Consider the following 21841-nt stretch of genomic DNA (forward strand, 5'->3'; position numbering starts at 1 on the left):
ATTAGCGGCATCGGAGACGGAGGAGAGGTGGGTACAGTAGATAATAATTTAATACATGAATATAAATATGTTTAATTATTATTGTTTTGACTGAGTCATCACCACATCAGATTTCATCATCACTTGCCTTGGAAGCTCCGGCCGCGCCCCCACCCCCCCGGGGGGCCCCTAGTCAGTCCACAAATTCACTGCTTCCTCTTACAATAATAGTGATTGCGTTTGGAATTTCTTCTTTTCAAGCAATATCCAGATCCCAGCCCTTCCCTTCCCTTGCCCTGCAAGCCCAGCCAGACCAAACCGTACACGCCCTTTCCCTTTCTCTTTCCCAGTTTCCTTAGCTCTCTCTTGCAAGCAAACCATCGAATTAATAAGTTCCAACGTTTCACCTTCTATTTATAGCTAGCCTCTTTCCTCCTCCTATTTCCGCTTCCTTTCTCTAGCTGAAGGTTTAGCGTCGTTCATTTGTCGTAGCTGATGATGAAGCTTAAAAGGTTGCTTCCTTGCAGAGAAGGTATTAACCCACCTGGATGTAACATATTAATTAATTCTTTGGGTAGCTCTTTGCTGTGCTCTCGTCTCTTTCTTTTTCTCTTTCTATTACACATGATTTGTTTTTAATGTCGAAATATATATTACGCATTACAAATAACTTATATCATGTGAACAGTGGAAAGTTTGTTTTATCAGTATATATATGAACAAAATATATAATGAACAAAAATAACTTTATCAAACTAAAACTTTTGAAGGTGACAACAGAAATCAAATGAACTCAATTTTCGTTTTTTCAACTAAAATTGAAAACTTAACGCAAGGCATTGAGCAGTCTATGGATTAATTAAATTGATCATTCTATTGAAACTAAAGAAAAACAATAATTTGTTTCTTTTTCTTTCTCACAATTTACAATTGGTGTTTGTTTTTGTTGTTTGACGATGTGTATGTGCAGGTTCTTCGATCCACTTAGTCAACGTGGATGTTCGAGAAGAATATGCTAACGCTTTTCGCACAGAATCATACCATGAGTTTTGGACCCGCGTCGTCGCATTAGGTAAAAGAAAATCCACAACTTATAAATCTCTAGTATCAAGCACAGCTGATCGACTCCCATCCTATCGGTTATTTGCGGAGCATCTCTTGGATCCGGATCAACCCACAGTTATTCGAATCCTAAATTTGTCCAGGATTAATAATCACCCAGCACACCACGCCCTACTATCGGATTATTTTCTCGAAACTGCCGATGCTTCATTCCTTTGTGGTCGTCTTTTGAAGGACATTGACCGTATACGAGTGAGGTATCGCTCACTGAAAACCACTATTGACACCCTTGAAACCGTCTTGTTCTCCTCAGTAAACCACTTACCTTATATATTGGCCCAATTGACTGAATTCTCCAGTTCCTCCAACCCCTTCGCCTCATCAACTTCATCTTCACATCAAGTTCATACATTACAAGCCGGCTGCGCCAACTTACTCAAACGACTTGAGTCAAGCCGTGATGAGGCTCGAGCCAAAATCCGATTGATTAACAAGATAAAGAGCAGCTCAGCTATTTTTCTTGTAGCTTTCACGATTTCGGTGACGACAATAGCCACCGCTCATGCTCTAGCATTGTTGGTTGCGACACCTAGTTTGGTAGCGGTATCATTAGAACTGGCTTCCTTCAAAAAGCTAGTTAGGTTGTCAGCTCAGCTTGATGCAGCCGCAAAAGGGACTTATATATTGAACAGGGATTTGGATATAATAAGCCGACTTGTGGCTCGGGTGAATGACGAGCTAGAGCACATCAGAGCCGTGGTTGGGTTTTGGCTACAACGTAGAGAAGACAGGCTCCAAGCCAGTACAGAAGTTGTTCGTCAGCTGAAACAAAACCACTCCAGCTTTAGCCAACAACTTGATGAGTTAGAGGAGCATTTATATTTGTGCTTCATGACCATCAATAGAGGTAGAAACCTTGTCATGACAGAAATTTTGGACCCTAGGGTCCCTAATTTATGATCGCCATAACTTATGATGTACCCTTCTTTGGTTATTTTCTTCACTGATTTTGCAATGTTTAAATGGTATTCCTGTGCATTAGACTCTCACTTTTGGAGAGTCAGGGAAGAATTATATTTATAGACAATGATACAAAATCATGAACAAAAACACACAAATTCAGTTAATAATTACTTGGAGTCAATTTAATAGTTAATGCCAGCAAATCAATTTTACCTTCAATTACAAACTAAGCACCTATTTAATTATGATTCTGTAATCCCAATCTACTTAGGTTTCTAATGAATTAATCTACTTAATTAGAAACAAAAGAAAATAGAAAACAAATTAAAGAACTATAATAAATAATGCTATTTTATAATATCTACTTTTTCATTTCACATTATCTCATCTTTTGTTTCAAGAAGAAAAGTAAACTTGAATCAATAACCTTCCGATCACGACAAACGAGAACCATGATGCAATATTATTAAATACAAATATACCCACCTATTTTTACTTCAAATTAATAAAATTTATTTATGATTTGACAACATTTTTCCGTTTATAATCCACTTTGGAAGATGGATCCTTTTGTTCTTTATACAATGTGTCTTAAATTTTATTATTTTGATAAGTGAATCACATCATATGAAATATTCTATGATCCCTCTGTCCCTTTTCTTTTTCTCTCTGCAGTTCTTCAAAGTGCTTTTGCTATTGGTATATGATCTCTTCGATGACCTGAGAGCAGAGAGCTGCAAAGTCTTCGAGGTCTCTCTCTCTCTCTAAGATTTGCCGGATTCTGCTTTTCCTCTACGGGTCCAATCACGCCCAGTGTCGTAGAACGGCTTTTGTTCATGAAGCTGAGAATTTGAGGTGGGTTTTTGTTAATCTCATCTGGTTTTAGCATATTTCACTGATAGTTGCATAGTTCTGTTTGTTTTTTCATTTACTGTTAAATCAGATATTGATTCCTGAGTTGAACATTAGAAAACTAACTAGAATGAATTGATGAGCCGGGAGTCGCTTGTTTGATTGTCGAGAAAACTGGGGCAGAGGGAAAGAAAACAGAAGAAAATATCGAGTCTGAGTTCGGTCCTTCCCTGTTTTAACTATGTTGGTTGCGTTTGTGGAAGGCATCTAATTCAGCTATACTTGCTGCCACGAATCACAGATCTATATTGGACGTGTTCAAATGCGTGAAAGAATGAAAAAAGCAATAGGAAATCTCTTGAATAGCTCTGAGAAATACTTCTTCCATAGATCACTTTGGTCACCTCTTGTTGTTCTTTATGAAGCCTCAAATGAGGCCCAAAGACTGGGGGCGACTTGACAACCGTGGGCTGTTCTTTGGGCGGCCACCGGAGGGCCACTTTGGCAGCCACCTTTGGCTCAAGTCCAAGCCTGTTTCCTTTTGCCTTTTGTCGGCTTGCTTGCAGCCGATCGTTTTACACAATTTCATCTAAGCTGTTGTTGGCTTTTTATCTTTTGCCATCACAGTTGTTCAGTTGCATTATTTATCGCGCGCCTCAAGATTAATGAAATGATCGGGGGAGACGAAAGAAAAGAGGGAGTGGCCGAGAGTTGTTCATTTTAGGGTTTTTAGTCTCTCTTTCTATAAATCCTTTATACAGTCTTCGTCTCGTCTCCTTCCTTCCGTATTCTCTGGTTCGTTTAAGATAAGCTCTTAACCTGTATTAAGTGGTTTTTGAACGTTTTGTTTAGAGAAACAGGGTTGTCCAGTTTTGATCTTGTGTATGAATGTAATCGAATTGATTCATATAGTGGAGCAAGCTTTTCTCACCAGAGCTCAAGTAGACATAGTTCCTATTTGGGGTGAACTACTATAAACTTTATGTCTCTTGTTTTGTTTATGTTATTTTAATATTTATTGTATTGTGTTTATATTCTTGACTATTAGAGTTGTTTTGTCAGTGTTTGATTTTGAGTGTGCAAAGAGACTTGTTATCTCTATTTTATTCAAAAAAAAAAAAAATTTATGGAGCCAGAAAAAATTTACCGACGAAGTTACGGAGAGGTCATGATTTGACAAAAATGTCTCTCACAGGTTGCTAATATTTCACTGAAATCACTGAAGGTCGGTCTTCCTCATCCTCATCCTTTCAATTCCCGCTCGAAGACTGAAACCCCCTTCTTTTCCTGCGGCCATTCCCGTCCTCATCAACTGAAGGACTGTTCTCGAGTCACTCCGTCTCTCTCAGCTCCGTCGACGAGACCATCAGCGTCTCTCTCAATCGCACCGCCCCCAATCGCTGAAGGTAGCAGCAACCACTGAAACCCCCTTCCTTTCCATGCGGCCATTCCCGTCCTCGTCAACTGAAGGACTGTTCTCGAGTCACTCCAAAACACTCAGCTCCGTCGACGAGACCATCAGAACACCAGGAGCGGCCGTCTCTCTCAATCACACCGCCCCCAATCACATTGGATTTTAGTTTTTCCAATCAAATATAAATTTAAGGAGTTATTTGGTAGAAAAGAAAGAATTGGAGGCGTCAGGCATGGGTTCCCGAGAGCTACTCGCAGGTTCCAGGAAGAGAATTAAAGCCATTGTGTTGGAAATGTTTTGTGATGAATAGAAGAGAATGGAAAGGGATGTGTCATGTGTGGTTGGTCACAGTTTGGGCGGGGAAGACGGTGTTCGTTATATAGAGAAGGTGAATGATCAAAATTCAAGCCTTTACAGAACAGAGGATTTGGGGTATAATGATGTTTGAAAGGTGGTCTGATCATGGATTTGCATTTTGGGTTACTCTGTTCGTTTTTAAATTACTCTTCCCTTCTCTTACGACAATTTTAATACAAAAATCTTCTCTTCCGTTGAATACAAAACCATATATGTAGTTCTATGTTGCCTTCTGATCCCAGTTCTATTGATCCCAGATCTATATTGGACGTGTTCAAATGCGTGAAAGAATGAAAAAAGCAATAGGAAATCTCTTGAATAGCTCTGAGAAATACTTCTTCCATAGATCACTTTGGTCACCTCTTCATTTACCAAGACCTTTTAGTCGTCTTCTTTTATACCCTTGGCTCAAATCTCTTGGTCTTTTTGCGCTTGCTTTTTTAATATGTATATTACACTTATCTTTACAATTTTTCCGAAGCATTTGATCTTGTTAAGATATACATCTTTCGACTTTTCTTGTTAGGTTACGTAGAATTTTAACAAAAGTTACATGCAGTATGTAAAAATTACATACAGAATTTTCATTGTAATATTTCTCGAATTTTGTGGACTTCACTTATTAACGGTTGATTTAATTTTACTTTTTACTTGACTGTGTCCTCTTTGACTTATATTACGGTTGCTTTATTGATGTTTGATTACGGTTGGTTCTAGCCTCCATGTTTCACGTCCTCTGTACCAATGCTTAGCCTTAAAACCATTTGTTCAAATTCAGCGTCCTAGACATTCTCACGACGTCCTTTAAATTTGCAGATAATCGGGGCAGTTCTGTCCCTTGTCACTCAGGGGAGCCCTAACTGGACAGCACCTGAGGTCAGAATATAAGTACGTGCCTTGACTTATTGTTTACGATGTGGTTCTTAACCTCGTCTTCCATGATCACCCAGGTTATAAAAGATTCAAATGATTGCAGCCTTGGCGCTGAGATATGGAGTCTTGGTGGATGCACTGTTTTAGAAATGGCTACCACGAAGCCCCCAATGGAGTCAGTAATTTAAAAACAGAGATTGGTAACTGTGGGCATTTCTGTGTACAAGTCTGAAATCTTCATCTTAAATCATAATTCTTACATCTTAAGGTTATCATTTTGTTATGTGATGTTCTGTTTTGAAGGTAGCCGCTGCTATGCTTAACATTGCTAGTGGCAAAGACCTTCCTGCAATACCTGATAACCTCTCTCAGACGACACAAAGGATTTTGTGGGGCAGCGTCTGCAACGCGATCCTCTTCATCGTCCTAGGGCTGCTCAGCTTTTGGAGCATCCTTTCGTAAAAGATGCTGCTGCACTGCACCTCTAGAAATGCGAGTTATGGGCCCTGAGGTTGCCTATCCTCTTGAGGCCTCTGTTACATTCTCCGTTTATGCCATTCCTTTTTCATTCCTATGAGCATATCTTTGCCCACAGCAAATGATTGTTATATTAACCCTGCACACACCATTGATCCTAGTTGCTGAATAGTATATGGGAAGAGATTTCTAGATTATGTATAATATTAGAGAGATAAGGTTAACTGTATAATCAACTAATGAATAAGATAAACGTTCTCTCAATTATCCAAGATTGTCACTGAGATCGAAATTGAATGTATTAACCTTTTGTGGCTCTATTATCTTCTATTATCTTCTTACTTCGTGAATATGAATAAGGAATTATGTACAATATTATTTAAGGGTATGGTTACGTGTATAAAATGGACACAGGGACGTGAATAAAAAAAAAAAAAATATCTTTCAATCACTTTAATTTCAGTTTCCAATTCTAATTAAGTTCAAATGATATGCTCGCAGTTACTCAGTAACAAAAAAAAAAAAAAAAAAACTCAGCAGTTAATTTCTTTATTCATTATTAAGTTGTAACACATATTTTCTCACTGCCTATGCGTTAATAATGTTTCGGCTTTTAATATAAAACCCGATTATAAAATCACCCAAATTGATGTCCAACCCAACTTGTTTCAGCTTTCATGCATGTTAACCCAACTTGTTTTGGACTTGTGCATATCTATACCATGATGTGTGTTCTGAGCACAGTGGATTGAGTAGTAAGAGGTATAGTACGGAATTTGGGTCGAGAGAGAAATGGTTAAATAACTTTTTAAATTTATATATAATGAAGATTGAATTTATCCGATAAAATTCAATCTAATTGTAAATGGGGGATAATGTAAAGTATAAAAGGCTTGATTTGGTTAAAGTTGTCATAAATAAATAAATACTCTTAGTTTAGTTTTAGATGAATTACATCAATAATTTGTGAATTTTATGACTAATTGTGTGTCTTGATTGAGACAGAGGGCCCATGGAATTCCTAAATGGTGTATGAAAGTAGTCAGGATTTGAATGGTTTCTAATTTTTTTTCTTAAAAGATTTCATTCATCTATGTTTGACTTTGACTAAATCTAGATATAAAATTTAAGTTCGATTAAATTTTCGATGAATCTAAATTTTTGAGAAAGAGAAAAAGGGGATATCGCCAATGTTATTGTCGTTGCTAGGGAAGAGTCTTCTCTATTACCTTCGAAGAAGAGTTAATGTTGTTGTTAGTTTTAGTTAGAAAATGAGAAGAAAGATAGATGGGAGAAAAATATGAGAAAAAAAAAGAAAAATATTTTTAAATTATAAAAATATTTAATTATTTTTTAATATTTAATTGTCATTAACTAACAACAGATAAAAAATTACAATATAGCATTAGATGGCAATGATACTTGTTGTATTTTTTTAAACGTTAAAGAGTAGTTTTTATAATTATTTTAAATTTTAAGAATATCATGTGTAATTTTTCTTTTATAAATATATATATATATATAGACACGTACAATTAGAATATAATATTATATATATAAATGTATATAAATATACAACAAGAAACAGTTTCATGTGTATATAATTATAATCTGCATTTTGGATGGTAGGTGAATGCTTCCACCGGGATGTGCAGGTTGGTTAATTATTACGTGGCAATTAGACAAAAGGGGGCATTCCCTGTTGGATTCCATGTCTTTTGCCATAATATGTTGGACTCTTATTCCCAATTCTCTGCTTCTTCTTGATTCCCAGATTTGGTGTCTTTAGGGCAAACAAATTTAAGCACATTATAATAATAAGCCAAGACATACTTACCGGCCAAATCTTCTCATATATAACTATAAAGATATCATAGCCTTGTTAGTCAACCTGAAAATCTCCCAGAAATAGATAGTTTAAAATGGCAAAAATTCATCTCACCTAAATACAAAATTATCCCATTTTTCTCTCTTTTATTCCTATAGCCGTCGCCCGCCTCTAGTAAACTCTAGCACTCGTTGCTTTCTTTGTGTCAATTATCGCTACATCCTTCCTCGTGGTAGAGCTTATTAGAGAAGACAATCATGAAAAGAAGAAAAAAGTGATACTGTAAATAATGGAATAATTTTGTATTTGGGTGAGTCTTTATGTGAAATTTTTGAACAAAGTAACATTAATCACGTAATTATATCTTTGTCACTTTATATTAATTATTATTATTTTATAGGAAATTTAGGGGAGATTTAGTAGAATTTACCATTTTTAAATAATATCTTATGACCTTTAAAGAATCTAAACGAGATGGAGAAGCAGCCTCTCTCCTGGAATAATAAGATTTTGATGCTCACATCAAGTGGAATAACCTAAAAGAAATTGAAAAAAACTCTAAAAGGAAGAACTTTAATTGCTGCGACATCATTATCCTAATTTCCAATACACTCATTGCTGGAACATCATTATCCTAATTTCCAATATAGTGAAGGGTTAATCATGTAAATTCCTTAAACCATCACTTAAGCACGCAACACTTTATCCCTTCAATTTTACATGAAACTACGAATTTGCCCTTTTCTTGAGAGAAAAAATACTAAAATACCCGATCTGAATTATTAACGGCAAGAATGCGATGAATTTGTTTAGACTAATTGCACACCGTACAAAAATAAAATAATAAAAAAATATATAATTTGATCTTAATGTAAATAAAAAAATACTTGTGGAGCCCATTTATTTTAAAAATACTTTGAAAATAAAATTTTAAAAATATGTATTTAATTAATATTAAGATATAAACACTAGGTAAAACCTATTTATTAGGTCAACCTATTAAATTACATGATACTTTCAAGGAAATTATCACATAAAATAAAAACAAGATACTGTCGAGAAGATTTGAAACTCTTAAATGTGTTAGAACGAAGAATGTATATGATTTCTATGCTTATTTTTATCTGGTGTCTGCATTGAGACTGAATTTTATTAAAAAAGATTATTTAATTAAATTTGAATAGGAGAAGTTATCTGGTAATTATGCTCCGTGGTGGTTACGGGGAAAGAAAATTAGACTCAAGACAAAGGGCTTTTGTGTCATCTTGTCAAAACTTTCCCGTTGACACAGAAGGGTAAGATCGGCATTTAGTATACATGGAGGGAGGGAGTTAATGGTAGCGTTTTACTGGCTTGAGGGTGCCAAATGAGATGAAGTGTTAGTTTAGGGGAGGTATAGAAATTAACCCAACATTAAATTCATCATTCTGGCAAAACCCTCTGTACTCGGAGTCGGACATACTACGCACAATCTCTCTCTCTACCTTTTCTTTTCTCTCTACATTTCTTCAAAATCTCTGTCTTTCTCAGTGCTTTTGCTACTTGATCTCTTCAGTGACCTGACAATTGCAAAATCTCCGAAGTTACTATCTCTCTCTCTGCCTCTCTCCCTAAGATTTGTTGGGTTCTGCTATTTCCTCGACCGGGTCGAATCACACTCCGTATCTGAGATTGGCTTTTGTTCTTGGGCGATGTGAAGCTGCGAATTTGAGGTGGGTTTTTGTTATCTCATCTGGGTTTGGCGTATTCACTGATAGTTCAGTAGTTTTCTGTTTGTTTTTCGTTGTACCGTTAGATCTGTGTCCAAAGTCTCTCTCTCTCTCTCAGGTGGTTGAGATCAGGGTGATTCCTGAATTAGACATTAAAAATCTAGTTAGAATGAATTGATGAGGCGCTTGTTTGATTGCTGGGAAAACTGAGGTAGTGGGAAAGAGAGAAGAATATCGAGTTCGGTCCCTTCATGTTTCTATGTTGGTTATGCTTGACAAATTTGTGAAAGGCATCTAATTCTGCTATATAAAATCGTTTCATTTTTTTATTTCACATGTTGTTATGAATCATAGATTCCATATTGGGCGTTCTCAAATGGGTGAAAAAAAGAAAAATAACAGGGAAAACTCTTTCGGTGCACTTTCTTAGAGCCATTCACAAGAAAATGGTTTAAATTTAGCGCCCCTCCAGAACTGCTATACTGCAGGACATCAAAGTGAAATTAACGCGCCACTTAAAGAGATCGTGATCTCAATTTTTGGATAGGACGCCCGTTGAGACATGCTCATTGACTAAATAGCGTGTTTGGGCTTTATATGATGTTGTTTCCCATGTTTCCCTTACACCGGAAATTGAGAATACATACTTGTGGGGCGTTAAGAAGTTGATATAAGCTAAACTAGCATTTATCTTATTCCAGAATTAAAAAAACAAAAATCTGTTAACCTTGAACTGGCTTGGAATTAACTATGGCGATGAAACTAATTGGGGCTACCGGGCTAGCCACTTAGCTGGACGTTGAGAGAGGTTCTTCTTGCAAAAAGTGGACAGTCTAACCCAAGAAGCACATACATGGACATTGGCGTGGTTTAAAAAATCAACTAATATGGCAGTACCCCGAATTTAGCTGTAGAATTAAAATTCTTGGCCATTACAAATTAGTCGAGGCTTCATAATGTGTAACGCATGCTATGGTGCTATAATGTCCTAGCTGGATTAATGGACTGTTTTGGCAACAGTGGCAACTATAGTGAAACTGTAAACTAGTAAATTCACAAAATCATCAAAAAAAAAAGTGCAACCCCCCCCCCCCCCCCCCAACCCAAAAAAAGAAAAAAAGAGGGTTCTTCTATCTCTGTCTTTATTCTTCTTTGTCAACCTTTTCTTCCTCCCAACCTTGTACCACTATTTGTCTACATATATTGTTAGGACTATAAAGAAATATATCATCATCATCATCACAACTGCACCTTATCCTAACCAAGTTAGAGTTGGTGGCAGGACTTTCATAATTTCAATTGACTTATAAAATCACATTAGCAATACAGCTGCATACTCACTAAATCCACAATAGTACAACTTTTGAATGAAAAAAACTATAGACCTTTGCAACTCACGCTCTCCTAGTAACTTGATTAGATCATCTTTTAAGATTTCCTGGGCTACTAAGGTGTGTTACCTAGCACCCTATGTTGAGAAGCTTATTTATAGGCAACAACCCCTTTGGGTTTTTCTCTTCCTCTATAGAATTGGTTTTTTTTTCTGCCTAAGTTTGTTTTCTTGAAAACTAATTCCTATTTAATTTGGAATCTGAGTAGTTATCTAACAATTTCTCTCTTAACTCAAATATTGAATATACTCAATTTCTTAAAACACTTTTAAGAGGGGAGTGACCTCTTCCATCAATGACACTTGCAGAAACCAACTTTTTTTTTTTTTTTTAATTGTCATTAATCATTATTAGATGCCACTTGAGTAGCATCATCTCGTCAATTTTCTCCGTGGTCGACCATCATAATAGTTCCCAAACTCCCAATAGTTAGCCAATTTCGGCAATCAAGATCAATTGCTGCTCACAACATCCCAGGGGACGCCTGACTATCAAAACAACTTAGACAGGTGTTGATTGTCTCTCTCATAACTGGTTGAGCATAAGAAGGAGCTCCCCTTGCACAATAGCCATGATAGCCATTTGCACAATAGCTGGCTCCCTTTCAACTCTGTTCTTCTATTTTTTCCAGTATAATTTCTTCTCCTCCCTTTAACAGAAACTACTCAATCTTAGCAGATGAACCAAAAGCTTTGATACCACCTGTTAGGATCAGATCACAAATCACACATAGAAAAATACAAAAATAAGACAAAAAATAATTTGTGTAGTTTAGTCTCTCAACAGACTTATGTCCATGATCCCAAAATTAGGATAATCCACTAAAACACAATAATACAACTTTTAAACGGACATAATTATAAACCCTCACATCTCACACTACCTTAGTAACCCCGTTATATCCTTTGTCAAGTGACCTTGGCTACTAAAGTGTGTTAATACAGAAACTTATGCCAAGAAGCCTAGCAACCCCATTGGTTTTCCTCTTCCTCTAGGAATTGGTTTCCCACCCCTTCATAGGTTTGGTTTCCTTGAATGCTAATTCTGTATAATTTGAGATTTGAGGAGTTATCTACCATATATTACGAGGGATTTTGATGAAAGGAATTAGGGAGGGGAGTGCTGAGATGGCGATAGTGAAATGAGGGAGCTTGAGATAGGGTTTTGGTCTTAGCCTTTTAGGATTGGGATGTGTTCAGATTTTCTTCTTTCTTTTTTATTTTTTGGGCCTAATTTTCCTTTTTGGAATCAATTTAAGTTTTTAAGCTTAAATCCATATTTATGACATATGCAATCTATCTATATTATAAAAGGAAGAAATCAGTAAAACTTTCAGGGTAGCAATTAAAACATTTTATAAAATTAATAGATACATTAAATCATGTATATAAATAAAAAATTTAAAAACCATTTTATGCACTAATAGATGCAATTTTGAGAAAAAGATTGTATTAGTAAAATCCACAACACAAATTAATGTTTTTTGAGGAATAAAAGAAGTATGTATCGGAAAGATTTTAAGAATTGTGGATAAAAGAAAATATTCATGCCTTTAGTTACTATCCATTACATGGTATCCGTTAAATATGTAAATATATGTTTTACATCGATAGATAAATATAAAATCTTTGGAAGGACACATTGATAGATAAATGTATATTGTACGAGCTTGTTCAAAAATAGTAACAATTTCTTTGACTTATATGTTACAACAACGATGCCTCAAACCTTACTCTTGCTAGGTGTGGTCACTTGCATGGATTCTATCTTGTCAATCTTTGTTTCTATGGTAACAATGTTATTAATCTCATTCTTTTTGGATGATTGATCGAAGATAACTTAACTAATCTTTTGTCTCGTTTGCCCAAATAATATCATCTACAAATAACATACACCAAAGGGCACCTCTGCTTGATTGTGTTTAGTGAGATTATCATTACTATGATAGATATAAGAGCTTAATGTGGATCATTGATGTAATCTAATTATAATTAGAAAAGCTTTAGTATCTCCTACACATCCATGATGCATGTCCTTGATATCCTGTATAGCTTCCATTGTTGACCTACCAAGCATGAAACCAGATTGATCTCTAACACCATGGTTTCTCTTTTTAACCTTTGCTCAATCAATCTCTCCCAAAGTTTTGTATTGTGTCTCAATAGTTTGATCCCTTTGTAATTTCCACAACTTTGAATATCTTCTTTTTTCTTATAAATAACCACTAGAGTGCTCCTTTCTTGTCTATTAGTTTGGTATCCTCTTGGATATAAGTTTGTTAACCACCCGTTCATCCAAAAGCTTAAGCTTGTATGGTTGTATCTATGCGCATTTTTTGCCGAGCAGAAATTAAGATCTGTTTGATGTTTCACAATTTTAGTTGCAACATGTGGAAGCATTTGGTGGGGAGGGTCACTCTTTGACAAAAGAATAAGCAGTAAATCATGAACTGTAAAGATGCGAGATCTACTTGGTCACTCCTGCTCAGTTATTTGTTAGGGTACTGCTGGTGAGTTTATATTGCCATCAAATTTGTGATTGCTCGTATTAGAAAATCATGCGTTCATGGTGGGCAAAGTCGTCATCTAAAGAAACAAAGAAGAAAACAAGCAAGGAGAGTTTCATCGGTTCAATACAACGGAAATTTAAGGCTCCATCTGAAAGTAAACATGCTAGTAGATCAGGAGGGTCTCAAAGACACAACAATTACACAGTTTCAGAAAAGGGGTCACCTTCTCGAGCAGAGTCAAGGTCATCACCACCTTCTAAACAAGTATCAAGATGTCAAAGTTTTATTGAAAGGCCTTGTGCCCAGCCACTTCCAGTCCCAGGTCTGTACCCTGTTACTGTAGGTCGCACAGATTCTGGAATCAGCATATCAGCAAAACCAAGATTGGAGAAAGTCTCCAAGCCATCATCATTTCTGCCTCTCCCAAGACCAGGATGCATCCGGAGCAGGCCAGATCCTACAGATATAGATGGAGATATAGTCATTGTTTCTTTTTCTAGTGGGTGCTCCATTGATAGTGATGATCCAGCTGACTCACAACAGCGTAGCCCCCTGGCATCTGACTATGAAAATGGCAGCAGAACTGCTTTGGAGAACCCTTCCATGTGAGTTTGCATGTGAATTATTAACAACTGTTGGAAATTTTTGTTTCCCTTGTTTAGTTCAAGTGGCCACTTTGTCAAACATGCTTGAATTTTCAAGGCCATTGACTACTACGCATTTTTTATTTATATGTTTTTCTCATTTATATCTACAGTTCATCCCTGATTTTCTTACTCATTTTTACTGAAGCATTGTGGCAAAAGACCAGTCCTCTATCACAGAAGCAAAGTTGAAGGAGGCCATAAGGCCAGCAAATCAGACCTCTCCATCATCACCTAAACGAAGGCCTTTGAACAATCATGTGCCAGATTTGCATGTTCCTTACCATGGTACTTTCTGCGGTGCTCTGGATAGCTCAATGTCAAGTCCTTCCAGAAGTCCAATGAGAGCATGTGGCACTGAGCAAGCCACAAACTCTGGTTTGTGGACTGGAAAAATGTATCCAGATCTTCCTTTACTTGGATCTGGTCATTGCTCCAGCCCAGGCTCAGGGCAGAATTCTGGTCATAATTCAATGGGAGGTGATATGTCTGGACAACTGTTTTGGCAGCCCAGCAGGGGTAGCCCAGAGTATTCACCAATACCTAGTCCCAGAATGAATAGTCCTGGGCCCAGCTCGAGAATTCAAAGTGGTGCTGTCACACCTCTTCATCCTAGGGCTGGAGGAGCTACTGATGAGGGGAAACAACAGAGTCACCGGTTGCCTCTTCCTCCTGTGATAATCTCAAACTCTTCTCCTTACTCTCATTCAAATTCAGCAGCAACATCTCCTAAAATGCCACGAAGTCCAGGAAGGGCAGAGAATCCAATCACTCCTGGTTCCCGGTGGAAAAAGGGAAAGTTGCTGGGTAGGGGCACATTTGGCCATGTTTATGTTGGTTTTAACAGGTAGACCCGGATTACTATTTATTTTTATTATTGTAACGTACATGCAGATCCAAATTGATAATATTCTAATTCCTTTATATATTTTTCTTTACCTCTTCATATTTACTACTGATGTATATCTTATCATCATTGTATTTAAATTTATTTTACTGGAAACTGAGGCTAGTTATCGATACTTTTTCTTATGCAAAGTTTTTCCCTGGCATATAATGTGTGCTTTTGGGCACTTATGTGTTAGATTACAGTTGCTTGTGTACTTTTTTCAATGTAACATTTCTCAAAATTTGTTCACTGATTTTCATATCATTTTTTTCCTATAGAGAAAATGGTGAGATGTGTGCAATGAAGGAGGTGACGCTATTCTCAGATGACCCAAAGTCAAAGGAAAGTGCAAAGCAGCTGGGACAAGTAAGTTGTTTTTTGTTTTTTCATTTTTTCTTGGATATGAAAAGAACTAATGAACTCTACCCAAAAAAAGAAAGAAAAAAGGAAAAGGAGAAGTCAAATATGGTGGGAAGCCATCATACAGCAAGATGGTTTACCTTTGCCCATTGGGATGGTGGTGCTCACCTGCCTTGACTTTGGTCTCAGGGCATATTTGGCTTGAGGCCCTACCTAGCACAAAAAAGGTGGGAGGGGTCAAACCTTGTACAGAAGGAGACATAATTGCTTATAGGGTAGAAAAGGTCATCGAGAAAATGAATAAAAGATGATGGACAATGAATAGAGAGGGACTATCACAACAAAGGTGAAGCAAGGTTAGAGCCTTTAAGGAGTGAATAAAACACACCATATGCTCAAAAACACTGCTATTCCTTTCTTGCCAAATGTGTCAGTCCAAGAAAAAAAAATGTGAGTGGTCAAAAGCATTTCTGCACCCTGGAAGGGGTGGGCCCAACACAAGCAAATAAAAATTCTCTCATTGAGGTTGGCACAACCCGTTGAATGCCTAACAAATTGAAAAAGAACCTCCAAACCTCTCTAACCATGAGACAATGAAAAGCAGATGATCTGTTAAGACTTTGCTTCTTGATTTCTCATTTTTTGCAAAAAAGCACTACTTCACCATACACTAACCTCTCCCCAGCTTGTCCAATTGTAAGGATGGCATTGTGAGAAGAAGACCAGACAAAAGAAAAAATTAATCTCAGAGGAGAATCAATCTTCAAATAACTCTCCAAGCAAGGTTGTGCCTCGATCACAAAGACCACTGTTTAGTGAACCCATTGAGAAGAGACCACTTGATGAAGGCTCTGCATTCATTTATCTTAGATTAGCCTTAATGGAGAAAGCTCAAGTAATTACCCCCAAAAAAGCTGTCATCACATTGATCTCCTAGTGCCGAAGATTTTGATGAAAAATGAGGGGAGCAAATATTGTGCTCTGGAAAACACAGTAGATACTTGCTCACGATAGCCTCACAATCTTTGACCAGAAAGAAAAGGTCATGGAAGATCTCACACAGGCACCTATGACCACACCAATTATGTATAGTATTAACCCTGAATCCAACCATAAAACTAATGTTTTTTCAAAAAAAGAAACGCTGCCCCTTAAAAATAGCCCTTAGCTCTCCACACTCCACAACCAATACAGAGAACTGGGTCAATGCCCAACTGAATTTACAAGCAATAACTTGCCTGTGGGGACTAGCTAATTTGTCAAGACAGAAACTTGTTGCAGGTTCTCTTCTTAATAAAGTAAGTTGGTTTCTATCAGAAGTAGTTTCTTTTAGTCTTCTTGCTATAGACTGGGGAAAGTTCTTATATTGACTGTTTTTGACAGGAAATCGCTTTATTGAGTCGCCTAAGCCATCCTAATATAGTGCAATATTACGGGTCTGAAGCGGTAAGTTTTATGACTGCCAGTTGCTTCTATTGGTTTTGAAAAATGGATAACGTTTCCTTTTGTTGTAATACTTGTCAACATGTACTCTTTACTTTCTGTTATTGTTCCTGGAAATCATTTTGTATTCTGAAAGCAGACTCATTAAATGCTGCTAACTACAAAGAACTTTGTTGTGCTACAATTTCCTGGTCCGTACTGTTGTGCACGTATGGAATTTATTTAGTTATTGGCTTGCCTCTGTGCTATAGTATTAATTACTGTTTTCTAGTTATTTCCATCTCATGGAGAATAAGAATATACTTGTCTTTCTGGAAACCTTTTGATCTAACCCTCAGAGTCTATGTTTCTTGAGCAGGTAGGTGATAAACTTTATATATATTTGGAGTATGTATCTGGTGGTTCTATCTATAAGCTTCTTCAAGAATATGGACAGTTCGGTGAATTAGCAATTCGAAATTATACTAAACAAATCCTGTCAGGGCTTGCGTATTTACATGCCAAAAATACTGTCCATAGGTAAATCCAGTTAATCAGTATTGATTTAGCTTTATGAAAAAAATATTTTTATGGCTGCTATATGTATTAGTGTCTCAAGATTGAAGATTATCCTCCCCCCCCCCCCCCCCCCCCCTCTTTCTTTAGGGATATCAAAGGAGCAAACATCCTTGTAGACCCAAATGGTCGTGTAAAGTTGGCAGATTTTGGAATGGCAAAGCATGTAAGTATTAAGAGTGCATTTTCCTACATATTAGTCTTGGTTTAAGTTATAAATATAAATGGTACTTTAGAAACAAGGATATCTTGAAGCAAAATATTTGCATAGAAAATTAGTAGTTATGTACAGTTAGAAATGTGTGTATGTAAGTTATATATATATTTTTATTTTCTTTTCTGTCAAAAAAATCATTGTTCTGAACAGAGCCCAAGCATCTATATTCCTGGTGTTTTATCATTATGTGAGATTATGCAGTGAGAGATTAGGATATTTTGACGTGGTATCATGTAGGTACTTCAGTAGGTACTTCAGCCTTACTTTGAACTAAAATCACAAGTATGCTTGGCTCCTACATGTTTTATGTTCTCTGTATAAATGCTTAGCCCTAAACCATTGCACTGCCTGTTTGAGCATCCTGGTCATTCTCTTGACATCCTTTAAATTGCAGATAACTGGGCAGTCCTGTCCTTTGTCATTTAAGGGGAGCCCTTACTGGATGGCACCTGAGGTCAGAATATAATCATGTGCCTTTATTTATTGTTTATAATGTGGTTCTTAACCTCCTCTTCCACTATCACCCAGGTTATAAAAAATTCAAATGGTTGCAACCTTGCCGTTGATATATGGAGTCTTGGATGCACTGTTTTAGAAATGGCTACCACGAAGCCACCATGGAGTCAGTTTGAAGGGGTCAGTAATTTTAAAACAGAGATTGTTAACTGTGAACATTTCTGTTTGTAATTTCATTTCAGAGATCCCATAAGTTGGAGTTTTGCATATATTTGAAATGCTCATCTTAATCATAGTTCTTAACTTCATAAGGCTGCAGATGATCTTATGGAAATTTTTTCTTTCCTTTGTTATATAATGTTTTCTTTTGAAGGTTGCTGCTATGTTTAAGATTGGTAATAGTAAAGACCTTCCTGCAATTCCGGATAACCTCTCAGATGAGGGAAAGGATTTTGTGAGGCAGTGTTTGCAACGCAATCCGTTTCATCGTCCTACGGCTGTTCAGCTTTTGGACCATCCTTTTGTGAACAATGCTGCACCAGTAGAAAAACCAATTATGGGTCCTGAGCTTGCAGATCCTCCTGTTGGGATTACAACTGGAGTGAAATCTCTGGTACATTCTCTGTTTATTCCATTCCCTTTTCATTATGTGTACATGAAACCATTGTTGTTAAAATCCCGATTTTATGCGTACGATTTTACGATTTTACGATTCGAAGACCCCCAAACGATTCAAATCCATGTAAAATCCAATTTGGGATAAAATCCTATAAAATCTCGATTTTACATGTACGATTTTACGATTTTACGCTTCAGAGATCCCCAAACGATTTTACGATTCAAATACCTCCATTGATTTAAGTTGTAATTTAGAGGATGCTTCCAACGTCTCAATGTCACATAGCATCTGACATTGGAACTTATGCAATGAATTGTTATATTTTGCCTCTAAATTGGAACTTGATTTAACATTGATTGCATAAGTTCCAATGTCACATAGCATCTAACATTAATTGTATAAGTTCCAATTTACTTGATTTAAATTATAATTTTTACTTGATTTAACATTGATTGCATAAGTAAATCAAGACAAACAAGTAATTAATTAATGGACCACCCAACTCCAAATCGGATATTACTTGATTTAATCAATGTTAAATCAAGAAAAAATTGCAATCTAAATCTAATGGAAGACGTTGAAGCATCCTCTAAAGAATTTTAAACTATATTTTACCTCTAAATTACCTATATTTTGCCTTTAAATTGCCTATACCAACCTGCTAGTTTTTGAGCTATATTTTGGAAATATCATCTTTTGAATTATAATAAGGAATAATTAGGTTATTAAATGATATTAATTCATTTTCTACAAAATTATGTTATTATAAACATATATTTACAAAAATTAAAGGTATTTTTAATTATCTCTAAAATCTTACGATTTTACGATTCGATTTTACGATACGATTTTATGAACCCTTTGTCGATCCCACTTAAAATCCCGATTTTAACAACCTTGCATGAAACAATTCTGTTTACATTGTTAATGACATTCTTTTACCACCATAAATGTTATGTTAGTCACGTTCTTATTTGTGCTACAGTTCTGATACTTTTGCTTAAAACTCAACTTTTTTGGGTCCTCTTTCTTTTATGATCTTTTGGCCCTTACTTAGGGTTGTCTATGGGTTCCAAAGAAAAGATGTTTGGCAAAAGTTGACTTGGAATTTAACTTTTAGGTCCTTTCTCTTTCCCTTTTTTGTTCTTTTTTTTGGTAAATACTTTACAAGGTATCATTTCATTTTATAAGCATTTTGTCATTTAATCTTAGTAACTATTTTAGTTATTCACTAGAATTGAGTTTATGTACCAAAACCAGTAAGGATGTTCCCCTTCTCCTTGCGTCCTTAAAGGAAACAGAATATTATAAATCTAGTTGATCCAATCATAGTGGCAATTTAGGGGGTCGTTTGACAACGTTTCTAGCTCTTTATTATCAGTTTTTATTTTTGGTTTTTATTTGTGTTCAATTTTCATTTCAGTTAAAAAAGAAATAAAAACTTAGCTTGTCATTTGATAATGACTATAAGGCCATCTTTATTGTAGGACTCAAAATATTGAGCAGTTAAATGTCAATATGTCTAAGATATGAGCTTAGCTGAGATTAGAATGTTATGGTGGATGTGTGACTGTTCAAGAATTGGCAAAATAAGATAATACTAACAATTACATTGTGTTACTAACATAGTGCTTTGACATGATAGTTGGGCCAGGTCTTCATTTCTAAGACCCCGCGCCGGGGGGGGGGGGGGTGTAAACTTCATCAACTGTAGATTAGACTGGACCTTGAAGAGTCTGATGATTGGTTAAGCAATTTATTTTGTACCCGGCTAATCTAAATTTAATATTTGTGTGGTTTAGCAATTTATTTTCTAAATCCCTTTATTTTGGTCTTTAATTTTTTCCTGTTAATGCCTAGCCTCTACTGTCAGAAGACTTCTAAATTTTTGCTTATTTTGTTTATGCAAGCAATTTCGGGGTACTGCACATCCGAGAAATTTTTCAAACACGGATTCAGAAAGACTTGCTATCCATTCGTCCAGAGTTTCGAAGCGATCTGGTCTCCGTTCCAGGTTCTCTCTCTCAACCCAAGCACCATCATCTTTAGTTGATTGAATGGGAAACTAATTTGAGTTAGGTTTCTGTTTTCTTTATTAGTAGTATCTTGAAGATAAACAACCAACTATTCACTATCTGATTTTATCCATCTGTTCTTCAGTGAAATTGATATTCCAAGGTATATTTCATGCCCAGTCTCTCCAATTGGGAGCCCTCTTTTACATCCAAGATCACCGCAACATTTGTCTCCTTCACTTATTTCTAGCCCGCATACCACATCAGGTTCCTCTACCCCACTCACGGGCAGCAGTGGGGCCATCCCATTTCATTACCTAAATCACTCAGTTTATTTACAAGAGGGTTTTGGAAGCAAGGCAAAGCCCCCAGAGAGTCCCCATATCAATAGCTCCTCCTATCATAGTCCAAACCATGACATCTTTCGAGGTATGCAGCCGGGATCTCACATTTTTCAGGAATTTTTGTCTGGTGGAAGTGAGGCTCTTGGAACGCAGTTTGGAAAGCCTATTATTGGGGAACTACACGATGAACAGTCAGTCTTGGCTGATCGTGTCAGCCAACAGCTAGTGAGAGATCATGTTAACTTGAGTCCATCCCTTGACCTCAGTTCTTACTCTCTGTTGTCGTACCAGACGAGAATCTAACCTCATTTGTTGTCATGGATCATCACTCTGGCAAGCTTGCTAGATTTGGATTCAGGTTCCAAGATAAATTTGTTTGCCAGGATACTGACTGCAGAAGAAGCTAACATGTATAGTATGGAGCCAAGATGAAAAAAGCCATATGTTTTGAGATCTTTGGAAGATTTTATGGGCGGGTTCTTATGGTGTTGGATTGACCATATTAGGGTGCCTCAAATTAACCAGGAGGAATAATCTGCTACGATGAATGTGTAACGCATCACGCCTGTTGAGTGAAGCCTGCAAACTGCAATCCATGTTGACAAACAAAGGCTAGTTGGGCACGCATAGTTCTTGTATGGCGTTGCATCGGCTTGTACAGAGTTGAGAGCTTAGGCTTCCATCCTTTTGACGCTTGACTGATCTGAATTACAAATGTATAGCTGATCTATCCTTCACAAGATTCTTGTGTTATTAGAACAAATTGTAAGTTGCATCATTTCAGGAACAAAGCAAGCTGGAGAATAATTAGTTCTAGAGTAGCAAGCTAGAGAATTAAGTAGTTGTGTTATTCTTCTGGGGTTAAATTTCTGTACAGAAAATGGA

General features: G+C 36.5%; 2 protein-coding genes across 11 annotated transcripts; both read left to right on the forward strand.

The window, feature by feature from the left end:
• The first annotated feature begins 200 nt into the window (after positions 1 to 200).
• On the forward strand, positions 201 to 6293 carry LOC127796265 (UPF0496 protein At3g49070). Of its 9 annotated transcripts, none has more exons than XM_052328328.1 (6): positions 201 to 511; positions 950 to 2859; positions 4052 to 4658; positions 5444 to 5515; positions 5604 to 5700; positions 5804 to 6293. In XM_052328328.1, exons 1-2 carry the CDS (start codon positions 475 to 477, stop codon positions 1999 to 2001), a joined length of 1089 nt encoding a protein of 362 aa, XP_052184288.1. In that variant the 5' UTR covers positions 201 to 474; the 3' UTR covers positions 2002 to 2859; positions 4052 to 4658; positions 5444 to 5515; positions 5604 to 5700; positions 5804 to 6293. The 9 variants fall into 9 exon arrangements, with proteins under 9 accessions (XP_052184288.1, XP_052184282.1, XP_052184283.1 ...); XM_052328322.1 differs by having other exon boundaries at positions 5444 to 5503; positions 5578 to 5700; XM_052328323.1 differs by having other exon boundaries at positions 4082 to 4658; positions 5444 to 5503; positions 5578 to 5700.
• A 2928-nt stretch (positions 6294 to 9221) lies between these two features.
• LOC127796747 (mitogen-activated protein kinase kinase kinase YODA-like) lies at positions 9222 to 21770 on the forward strand. Of its 2 annotated transcripts, none has more exons than XM_052329107.1 (12): positions 9222 to 9517; positions 13286 to 14019; positions 14207 to 14905; positions 15226 to 15313; positions 16691 to 16753; positions 17109 to 17269; positions 17396 to 17471; positions 17917 to 17976; positions 18051 to 18158; positions 18352 to 18590; positions 20516 to 20611; positions 20758 to 21770. In XM_052329107.1, the coding sequence occupies exons 2-12, from the start codon at positions 13463 to 13465 to the stop codon at positions 21257 to 21259; spliced, it is 2649 nt and encodes an 882-aa protein (XP_052185067.1). In that variant the 5' UTR covers positions 9222 to 9517; positions 13286 to 13462; the 3' UTR covers positions 21260 to 21770. The 2 variants fall into 2 exon arrangements, with proteins under 2 accessions (XP_052185067.1, XP_052185066.1); XM_052329106.1 differs by having other exon boundaries at positions 9223 to 9517; positions 18352 to 18591; positions 20508 to 20611.
• Positions 21771 to 21841: the final 71 nt, after the last annotated feature.

Source organism: Diospyros lotus, chromosome 3 (assembly GCF_014633365.1).
Source record: "Diospyros lotus cultivar Yz01 chromosome 3, ASM1463336v1, whole genome shotgun sequence".
Lineage (NCBI taxonomy): Eukaryota > Viridiplantae > Streptophyta > Magnoliopsida > Ericales > Ebenaceae > Diospyros > Diospyros lotus.

Excerpts from the sequence above, each read along its gene's own strand:
- LOC127796265 (XM_052328328.1), top strand. The coding sequence starts at position 475 with ATGATGAAGCTTAAAAGGTTGCTTCCTTGCAGAGAAG. Across the intron at positions 512-949 it reads GTTGCTTCCTTGCAGAGAAG|GTTCTTCGATCCACTTAGTC; the intron begins GTATTAACCCAC and ends GTGTATGTGCAG.
- LOC127796747 (XM_052329106.1), top strand. The coding sequence starts at position 13,463 with ATGCGTTCATGGTGGGCAAAGTCGTCATCTAAAGAAACAAAGAAGAAA. Across the intron at positions 15,314-16,690 it reads GTGCAAAGCAGCTGGGACAA|GAAATCGCTTTATTGAGTCG; the intron begins GTAAGTTGTTTT and ends TGTTTTTGACAG. Across the intron at positions 18,592-20,507 it reads CAACTGGAGTGAAATCTCTG|CAATTTCGGGGTACTGCACA; the intron begins GTACATTCTCTG and ends TGTTTATGCAAG.